This window comes from Limulus polyphemus, unplaced genomic scaffold (genome assembly GCF_000517525.1).
Source record: "Limulus polyphemus unplaced genomic scaffold, Limulus_polyphemus-2.1.2 Scaffold5817, whole genome shotgun sequence".
Lineage (NCBI taxonomy): Eukaryota > Metazoa > Arthropoda > Merostomata > Xiphosura > Limulidae > Limulus > Limulus polyphemus.
The window spans coordinates 37272-48172 of record NW_013671427.1 but is presented as its reverse complement, the minus strand read 5'-3'; the positions used below and the strand labels follow the sequence as shown (position 1 = coordinate 48172).

At 29.9% G+C, this 10901-nt stretch overlaps 1 protein-coding gene across 4 annotated transcripts in view; it reads left to right on the top strand.

The window, feature by feature from the left end:
- The first annotated feature begins 33 nt into the window (after positions 1-33).
- Positions 34-10901, top strand: part of LOC106473020 (3-hydroxyisobutyryl-CoA hydrolase, mitochondrial-like) — a 47233-nt gene continuing 36365 nt past the window's right edge. For all 4 annotated transcript variants that reach the window (XM_022401529.1, XM_022401528.1, XM_022401531.1 and 1 more), the window contains exons 1-4: positions 34-109; positions 2693-2867; positions 4399-4432; positions 6456-6593. In XM_022401529.1, the coding sequence (XP_022257237.1) occupies positions 2845-2867; positions 4399-4432; positions 6456-6593 (195 nt within the window). In that variant the 5' untranslated portion in view covers positions 34-109; positions 2693-2844. The remainder of the gene's footprint in view (positions 110-2692; positions 2868-4398; positions 4433-6455; positions 6594-10901) is intronic.

The following is a 10901-nucleotide window of genomic DNA, read 5'->3' as shown; positions in this document are numbered from 1 at the left end:
ATTACAGACTAAATTTAATTAAAATTTAAACGACGCAAAGTGGATCATGTTGTACTTTTTTATTGTAACGAGTTAAACGACTACATTTTACATAATAAAGTATGATCCAGTAAGTAGTCTACTTCTACACTACAGCATAATAGTTTAAGGCGTTAGTAGAATCTAAGTATAACCAAACGGTTTAGTTTAACTGAATTCCGGTGTTATTATTATAATATATAGTTAAGGGCAATCACTGTGCAAAGTTTGACCAATGGTATAGGCCTAGACAGTATATTTTGATGTATGGGCAGTCTTAACCCGTTGTAAAACGATCGCGGTGGCCAAGTAAAAAATATTAAAGTATTTGATTTTGAAGTAATATCCAACTGGCATGCAATAAATGTGTGGTGATATTCAGAGAAGTTATTTAGATCTAACTTAAATTTTAAAGTACAGGGTGGGCAAAAAGTCTGGGCACCAGACCTCCAGTTAAAACTTAAAGATACTTTACCGGAAATAATTTATTGACGTGTTTACATATCATATATTGACACAGACTAACAAAAAGGTAGACTGATAATCCAAAATGTGTCTCTTAGCCATCATTTTCATGACATTGGATACATCTCTATGTGCGATGTGACAACCTCCTTAGCAGATTACTAATAATTTTACAGTCAACAGCACAGATCTGTTGTATACACACACTCAGTCTTACTAAGTTTTTGTACTGAAGTTAAGTCTGGGAAATGCCAATGTCTGTTTGACTCTGACAGATCAGAGTGCAAAGTGATGTTCATATGAAGAATAAAAATACTTTTGTCCATAGTACAGTTTGCAAGTTGTATTTGTATAACCTCTAGAATCTCCTAAATGCATGTCTTGAGACTTTCAGTATCCCTGTATATTTTACCTGGTATTTCCTTAACTCTAACATGAACTATTGCGAAATTAGCAATGTAGGGTTACATGAAAAATTTAACTGATATCAAACACATAATATCATGTCGAATGGCATTCTGTACAAGGTTGAGGCATGCACACTTTGACCCCCAACCATGTACATATTGTTAATTCCTCTGGTTTGTATTATCAAATTCAGAGTTAAAGACAACTCAAGGAGTTTATTTAGAAATAAATAAATATTTAGTAACCTATTACTGGTGTAGTATCCATTGTTTGCTATGATAAGTTCCTTAGTATGATCCATGGTGTTTAATCCATTTTTCATATGAAAGTTACTGCTTTCTTAAAGTAAAAATACCCTTTTAAAAATAATATTGTTTGGAAAAAAAAAATTCTTCAAGTTCTTCAAAAATTATTGTATAGTAGATTATGAATCAACTTCCAAATTTTTATTGTAAATGTAATTTTTTATTAGATTCATTCCTACAATTTATTGAAGTAGGTATAGTTTTGTATAAGTATTTTTATAGCACATAATGTCCTCCATACTCCCCCCCCCCATGATTTCAGCAGTATTGTTGAGTATGCACAACCCAAAGTGCATTATTTTTCAAGACGAATAACAGAAGATTAAAACAGTACCGTATTCAATGACTTTAAGATGTTTTCTGATAAGCTTATGGGCCAATTTTCACAAGATATATACTATGGAATACTGAGAACTGCCATTTTATTAAGTAATAAAATCAATACAGACCAACAAACAGTGAATTCTTAACAGAAATTTTTAATAGTTGCCTTCACTGACAGTTGACAAATAAAATGTGCTAACCTTTGATTCATGACATAATGTTACATGGTAGTAAATCAGTCAATAATTGTTTACATCAATAATACATTATGAGATGATAATGTTAGATATTGCAATTACAAGAATACGCTTTTTAATTTTATCAGGCCTATTATAATTGAGTATTTTACTTTTAGTATGTAGACTGCCAATTTTAATTTTACCTTTTTGCTATAATCTGCTACATGAAATCAAGAATCATTAAAGATAACATTTTTCTTTAACCTAAGATATGTATATAATATCCATTTATATTTTTTACCAGTCTCCTGAATTGGAAGTGACTGCATACAGGACCTTAGTGAATGTATTTTTCTCTCAAAAAGCTATATATGTACAAGACCATTGTAATTTGTATATATACTTTTCTTCCTAAACATCCTGGGTTTTAACAAGTGCAGTTAGGTTTCTCTCCTTACAGCCAAGTATGTGTATGTACAAGATAATTGTGTATATAGTCTGTTTTTCCATTATTTACATGTATTTAACCTTTTAAAACAAATTTACATAAGTGAAGGTTGGTTATGTATTCTTTGTTGTCTGGTTTAATTACATTTTCAAGGTAAATATTTGGATAGAATGTGCAGGAAAGATAAACAATTTGTGTACAAAAGCAGGAAATATGATAACTGCAAAGTTTACCAGAAAACCTTTAAAAGCTTTAGACAGTAAAATGTGTATCAGATAAGCATAGTGGTTGGAGTTTCAAACATGTAGACCTCAGTAATGAGAAACAAAAATGAATCTTGTCAAGTGTTATGATTTGGTTAATTATTTATATGCTGAATGTGATATTTGTTTGTAGAATGAAGCTGATACATTTAACTGAAGGTTTTATTATGCTTTTACTTTGAAATTGGTATTTTACTGGTAGAAAAGAAGTGGTTTCTTGTGATTTGATTAAGTTAAATATATTTGGTGCAAACCAGTTGATTTTTATTTTTTGCATTCCAGAATTACAACTTCTCATCTGTACATTAAACATGAATTGACAACACCATTTGAAATACGTCTAGGAATGGATAATCACATATTCATTTCAGAAGAGTTTTAATGACATTTTATTGTTGGCATTTAAGATAAAACTTCGTTTTAGTCATTATAAAATGATACTGAGAGTGGTCAAAAGGTTAGTTCATTTTGTTATTAATGTACTTGCGCTGTTTATGTAAAAGGTGCATTGTACAAAAGATTGTGAAAATAATTGATATGTGCTATGTTTTTTAAAAAAAATTATGTAAAAATTTAACAGTTTAACAATTTAATATAAATTTAAAAAAGAGAATTTGATTTAGAATTATTTTAATAGATTCAAATTTAGTTTTGTTCTAAATAGTAGGTAAAAATGTTGTAACAGGCTGTTATGAAAGAAAATATTGTTGTAAAGTTGTTCTTTCATTGGCAAGTTCTTTTAAATTATCTGGTGAAAATAATGTGAGGTCCAGTTCACATATCAATGAAAACTTAGTTTATTTCTTTCTTAACGTTCTTACAAGCTTAAACATTGTGGTAACTTGCAGTCCACACTAACAGCCATGCTAACTGTACAACACTAATATAAAGATAATCTTACTTGTACAACTTCATGGCTGATCACGTAAGTAATTGAAAATGAACACTGACTTATTTATTACAAGCTGAAATAAAAACATTGACTTATTCACTCTAATGACTAGATACAACTAGTCAATTTTCTTGATGCTTTGCTGAACCTCATATTTATAATCTATTACTTGAATGTGCTAGAAAATCTGACATCAAAATTTTTAGAACTTTCTAAGCGTATGTTATTAAACTTTGATCTCAACATCATGTGCCCTCTAGTTAACATCTAAATTACAGTACGAGTTGTTGTTTTTCTTTTATAACAATATATGTCATATATAACAAAGATCAAGAAGCAGTACAATACTACCAACAGATTTCCAAAAATAGTAAGTAATTAGTCACACTTTATGTGGGGAAATATTGTGTATTTATATAGCATAGGAAGCAATAGAGTACTATTGTGGTGATTTAACCCTTTTTTCTTTTATTTCCTCAGCTCAGATACAAACCTAGGATCTCTTGCACACCAAATGAGTGCTGTATCAACTGAATTAAGGGGGTTAACCCAGCATTTTTCAAATTTTTGTCATCTATGCCCTACTTCTTTTTTTAAATGAGTGAACTAAGTGTCAAGACATAATACACGGATACGTGTTAAAATGCTATATGTTTTGTAGTAATTACTTATTTTTTTCATTAATAAAAACTATATTAAAACACTAAATTTTGCATTATTGCACTATTGACTCTACCCTAATTGCTCCTGTCCCCTCAAGAGATCATTTGTGCCCCACTAGGGTGGATGCCCCACACTTTGAGAAATGCTGGGTTAACCCACTAGTACCTGCTATTAATATTCTATTTTCTTTAACAGCTCAAACTAACATACTATCAACAGTCTTCCAGAATGAATAAGTATTTATGGAGGCTCCATGTGGCACAATCATATATATATGTGTGTGTATATACTTTATAGGTTCTAGTAATAGGATTTTTATAAATTTGATTTGGAGAAAATGATAAGGACTTCTTACTGTTCTCATGTCACTAAAATGCTTCACAATAAATCAGTTTTATGTAATATTTTTTTTTAACTTTGTATTTTATAATAGGTTCTGTTGGAAAAGATTGACTTCTTCCATATTGGTAGGTTATTAATTATTAAAGTAACAAGAAAGAGAAACTTTGCATTAAAAACTAATAAAACTGGTAATGTTGCTACAGTAATAGAATATGTTTGTATGTTACATATAGTATTTTCTTTCACCACATACAAAAAAATACAATTCTTGGGAAGTAATCATGATAGCTTATAGTTTGGATGCAGTTAAATATTTGAGAACTATTGATTTATGATGACTATTTTTTTATGATTGTCCTTCAGTTAAATATTTTGTTGATTGTTTTAAGAACTTCATATTGCTGTCAACTTATTGCTCTGAAAGAGTTTTGTAAAGGACTTGAAACATTGGGATTGCATTTTCAGAAGTCGCACATTAGTACCCGTCTAATATAGTGTATTGCAACTTAAGTGATAATTTATAATTTAAAACAAAGTATGGTTGTGGTAATTATTCATTTTAAATTTTGGAGTGAATTTCCTCACCAATGCTTGTTTGGAGGTGAAATTTTAAAATACTTACACAATTCTTCATTGGGACCTGGAGAAGAACTGTATTAGTAGTTCAAAATGCCACCACCAAATACTGGCATGGATCAAGCTTGTTAAATACACAAAATTAAATATTCTCTTGATATATGAATTATAAATTCAGAAACTTTAATATTCTATTAAGAAATAATAAATGAAACATTATTCAATGAGTATCAATCTAAAGAATCATTCATTTAAGTTCTTGTTTTTATGGTTGTATGAGAAACTAAAAACTACAAGATTGTTAGTATTTTGTGATCAAACTCCTTTTGCTATACACTTATAGCAGACACAGATGAGATGATTCATCAGATCGTAACAGTTTGTGGATTTGTGAAAACTTTTTTTATATTTTATATTTGTCATTAGAAATAAACTGTACTTTTAGTTTAAAGTATAAGTTGTATTTTTAATATCTGGTTTACAGATGGGGGGGGGGGGTATATAAGTATTTCCTAATTGATTAATCAACAACCCGATTAATTCATTAGTCCAGTGTTCCTCAAAACCATGGTTTATACAAGCAAAAAAATAATAAAGTTAGTGGCATGTTCTGCCACCCAGCAGATAGTTGTAATAATTAGAAACCCTAACTTTTATTAGTTGATTATTTTTGTGACAATTTAATTGTGATTTAAAATAATCAATTATTGGAATAATCAGACTAGGTTCAGTTAATCAATTTAGTTTATTTGATACTAATTGCTGTAATTACTACTAAAAAATAATTGATTATATCATGTACTATGCCCAGCTCTTATCTGGTTCATTCTTAATGAAGAATTGCATCATATGCATTAAGTTCTTAGTTGCATTTACTTTTTATTATGCATGTACTTTTTTCAAATTATTTGCTTTGGTGCAGCACTAAACAAAACCAATTTTAAAATCTAGTTACCAGTTTCATATTAATCATGATACCACAAAAGTGCTGAAAATCTGCTTGTTTTCATAAAATTGAATCTTTACTATCACTGATCCAGTTGAGCTAAATAGGGTTGAATAGTTCCAAAGTTTTGTACTAATTTGATCAAAAATATCCACTATAAACAAATGTGTTTCATGTTACAGAAAAACAGTTAAAACTAAGTCTTTAGACAATTATTTTACATCATATTAGCTCAATTATGTACTGTTTTACATACACTTATTCTTAATTTTTAATATAAGCATGTATATTCCAATAGCTAATGTTAAAAATTAAGTTCAGTATTGACTGTGAATATTCTAACACTAAAGCATTCGCAATTTGGAATTAAAGTAATATAAATTTTTACAGTGACTAGTGATTATTCTCATTAAAAATCAAAATAAATAAAACAGTTTTCAGTGTTGTATTAAGCTAGTCTTAACACAATTGCTACTTGATCACCTTACATGCAACATACCTTAATGAATCCAAGTAAAAAATCATTAATCATTAGTAATCACATTACATTATCTTGATGTAAGTTGTGTAGTACATATTGTTAAGTTAATGAAATTTTTCCCCTCTTTTTTATATGTTATAAACAGAGAAATATCAGCACATTGACTACAGATGAAGTTATTCTGGATAAAATTGGAAACAAAGGGATAGTGACATTAAATCGACCAAAGGCTTTGAATGCTCTAAGTATGACAATGATCAGAAAGATCTTAAATCAAATGAAGGTATAAGTTGCTCAGAATTCTTAGTTCTGAATAAATATTTTCATTTACAGTTTCACTTTTTAATTATGATGAAACTTCATCATGTACTTTGATTCAATGAAAAATAACCTTAGTGGTAGTCAAATACAAATAAAGCTTATATAAAATTGTTTCATTTGAAATTTAATTACTGTATCTAAAAGTTTGTATTTGAAGTACTGGTATTTGAAAAAGTTTATTGTCACAAATTCATAGATTTAAGTTTTATGTCATTAAGAATTACAGTTGCCAAGTTTCATTATTGTTTTATCAGTTGTCAATATGTGTAACACACAGGCATTTCTGAAAGAATTTCTTTTTATAAAGCATTAAAAATTAGTTTTATTTTCATTATTTTCTTGCATTACTTATCACTTTATTTTAGTAACTGACTTGCTTAGCTTTAAATTCTGTTTCCTTGAAATATAAGTTTGCTAATACACACCAGTTTTTGATGTATGATGTGGACATTTAACATGTATGATTTTTATATATAAAGAATTTTTTACATGCAATACCTGCTTCATTAATATATTTTTAAAAATGAGATTCCGATACCTCCTTTCAGAGATATAGCTATTCTCGTTCAGTGCTGCCCTCCATATGCAAAATGTTTATGCATGCCACAAGCCTTGAGCTCCCACGTACTCCATAATTAACATGGTTCAACTGCATCTTGCATGTAATTCATCATGCGACAACCCTCCACCAATAGAAGTGCAACACACCCTCCTGACGCATGTGATTCCCTCTATTCCATTCTATTGAAGTATTTGAACTATTTCTTCTTGTTTGGCAGTCCTATCATCAGGATGTTTCTTTCTTCAAATGTCATATGAAATGGGAATATTCTTCTGTGTTTTGTTTTTTTCCAACTTCACTTTAACACTTTCAAGTGATCACCTATCTTTATTGTTCTTCACATTAGTTTATGTTCCCACTTCAAAAGTGATCTCATTTACTTCCAGCATACTTACAGCTTCAGATGGCGGTACTAGACAAGGAATTGTTGGCTTTCACGTGTCAGGAGATTGATCATTATACAGTTAACCTTCGTTGAGCCTTGTCTTTGTCTATAGCGTGCAGTCTACAAAGATATTTACACTATAGCATGCAGTCTACACAGATACTATCATCATCACCATTTTAATGATTCACTAAAACATAATTTCTTGCTACATAATTTATATCTATTAACAAGATGTGTGTTCCAAAATAGTACTTTAAATTTAGGTTATAATTGCACTAGTTTTGATAGTTGGAACTTGTTTCATTCCGATTATACTTTCCCCCAAAATGTTATATAATGGGATTTTGTACTTTATTAGTTTAAAAGCATTATTTATAATAACTGGTGCCAATTACAAATAAACAAAAGTTAAAATGGTGATGGTATCTGTGTAGACCATATGCTATAGTAGCATCAAACATTTTGACTATGGTCTGCTGACTTTGGACAGATAAACATAGATGGTCTTACCTATTTAGCAAACTGGGCAATTGCCTAGGGCCACACACATGGAAGGGCTCCTAATGCTATGCCTTTTAATCTACTTCTGAGTTTTCTTATTATTATGGGGCCCCATTTACTGAATTCTGCTCCGGGCTCCAGAATGACTAAGACTGTTTCTGCAAATACGCTGTAATATTGTTATAAATTTTGAATATTTTTATCTTAATATTATTATTTGTTATTTGGGTTCAATAACTTAAGTTTAGTGAGATTTGTAAATACTTATTGTAAGGTTAGGGTTTTAAATTAGAGCTTAGTCATATTCTTTGTAATGCAACGAGAGATTAGGATTAACAACTAAACAAGTGTCTTTGTTACTTTAGACTTACCTGTCATTAATTTTACTGGTAAGTCATAAAGTAGGAAAATTATATTGTTTTCTTCAACACATTTTTATTGTCAATACACATGTACTTAATTTTACAATATAAAAACTATTACATTTTTGTAATTATTTATATTTTCTACTTTATAAAAGTTATAATTTTCCTGTACTGAAAATTTATTTCTGATAACTACTTACCTGCTCTCAAACTTCCCACTCTTCCTCCCCAATGAAAATCAGTGCTCCAACTTTCTGCCAAAACTCAGTGATAGTTCGGTTAAATCGAATATTAGGAATCGCAAGCGTCAGGAGGGTGTGTTGCATTCCTATTGGTAGAGGGTTGTGGCATGATGATTTACATAAGAGATGCAGTTGTACCACATTGATCATGGAGTACGTGGGAGCTCAAGGCTTGTGGCATGAGAAAAAATGTTTGCAATAGAGAGCAGCAATGAACAAGAATAGCTAAATCTGTAAGAGAAGGTAAGTACTTATCAGAAATAGATTTTCAATATAGGAAAATTATAACATAGTGTATATGAAGGAATACATAGCTTAATAATGAGTTCATTTATTTTTTATCTTGTCAAAATAAAAGTATATTATTAATAAACAAACAATTGTTCAACACAAAGATCAAACTTTAAACTTTTATTTGCTTGAATTAATTATTTTTACAATGCTGTATAGTAGTACTTGCTTGTTATAGTTCCTTGATAGGATCATTTAATATCTGATTTTAGGCTTGGGAAGTAGACCCCAATATAAAGATGATTATAGTTAAGGGGACAGGGGACAAAGTCTTTTGTGCTGGTGGTGATGCTCGAGGTAAATAATATATAATTTTATGCTTTTAGCAAATTGTTGGAGTGATACAAAAATTTTTACAGGTATCGGTTTTCTTGATTATAAATAATTTTAATAGACTCCTTGATCAGACTTGTTTCCTCATTTGAGCTTCATCCTGTTATCTTAATTTGTATGTTGTCTACTGGCTTTCTACATAGTTGAGCATATAGTTGAACAGAGGAATTGGTTTTGTAGCTGGAGTTGCATGTTATTTACAGAAAACGAGTAAGGAAAGTGATAAGAAATATGTATGAAAGAGCATGCAACTAAAGCAAAAGAAACAAAAGTCTACTGTCTCACTGCATGTTCTGGCATGTGGGATGTCAGTAGACAACCAGCACTTTAACATAATAAGATATAGTCTGAAAGAGGAAATACTTTGGAAAAGGGAGTATTTATGTATTAAATTACATCAACCAAGGCTGAACAAGAATCAGTATATTCTGCCATTAATGATGAAAATGAGAATTGTTATTGTCAGTAGTTTGCACTTTTTCTCGTTATTGTTTGTATGTACTAGTGGGTTAATTGTAACAAAATTAGCAATAAAGCAGTAGCTTAATTTCAATACATTGATGTACATCATTCAACAAAGCATCAAACTGAGTATTAAAGTATTTTTACATGAAAGCTACCTTTTTTTTAAGACTCAAGTTTTAATGCTGAACTCGTGGATTTTGCACAGTTAATGACAGTAACATGTCTCTCCACAAAAGTAAATTTGTATTCCTATGCCAATCCACTTATATGTACACCTGTAAGGCCAGTTATATACAACTTTGAATTTGAATATGCCTAAGTTGTAAGGACATGGTTTAATTGTAATAAAAAAAAAGGAAACATGAAGATTATATTTAAATTAAATATGACTTGACAAGTAATTGTGTTTTTGTATTGATAAATATTCATCTTAGAAGTTTATTATGTTTCATATATATTTTTTAGGCTCTACAAAATTCCAGGAAGGCAGCTAAATAAAACTGGTATTTATATTTTGGGACTGTAGAATTGAATTTGATATCTATGATAAAATACTGGCAGTATATTTAAAGAAAGTCAAGAATATTATATTAAATGTGTTCATGAAGTGATATGTATTTATGTTTTTCTTAAAGCATAGAAATATTTTAGGATAAACAGAACACTAAATAAAATCAGAGGTAATAACATTTAGCATAGAGTCAGTAGACTACATGTAGGGATGGTCAAGCTACTCAATAGGCATAATACAAATATGCACACTAAAAAATCAACAATGACAGAGAGTTTTACTTTAAAGGATGATTGCCACTTTCATTTGTTTTTCTACCCAACAAGGCAGGAAACCATCGCTAAGATATCAAACCAGAAAGTGACCAACCCACCAAATTGTTCATCTTTCTTCTTGTTTCAGTCAAGATGACCCTACAACTGCTTTATCACTGATGTCAATTTAAACCTAAATCCACTCTGTGTGTTTTTTGGTACTGTAAAATGCATACTTGACTTTACTGTTACTGCAGTTGAAAGTTATATATTCCTGACTGTTGGTATGCAGTTTGGTTATTATAATATCATGGTCATGTCAGAGTAGGCATCAGTGTAGTGTAACTTAAAGCATAGG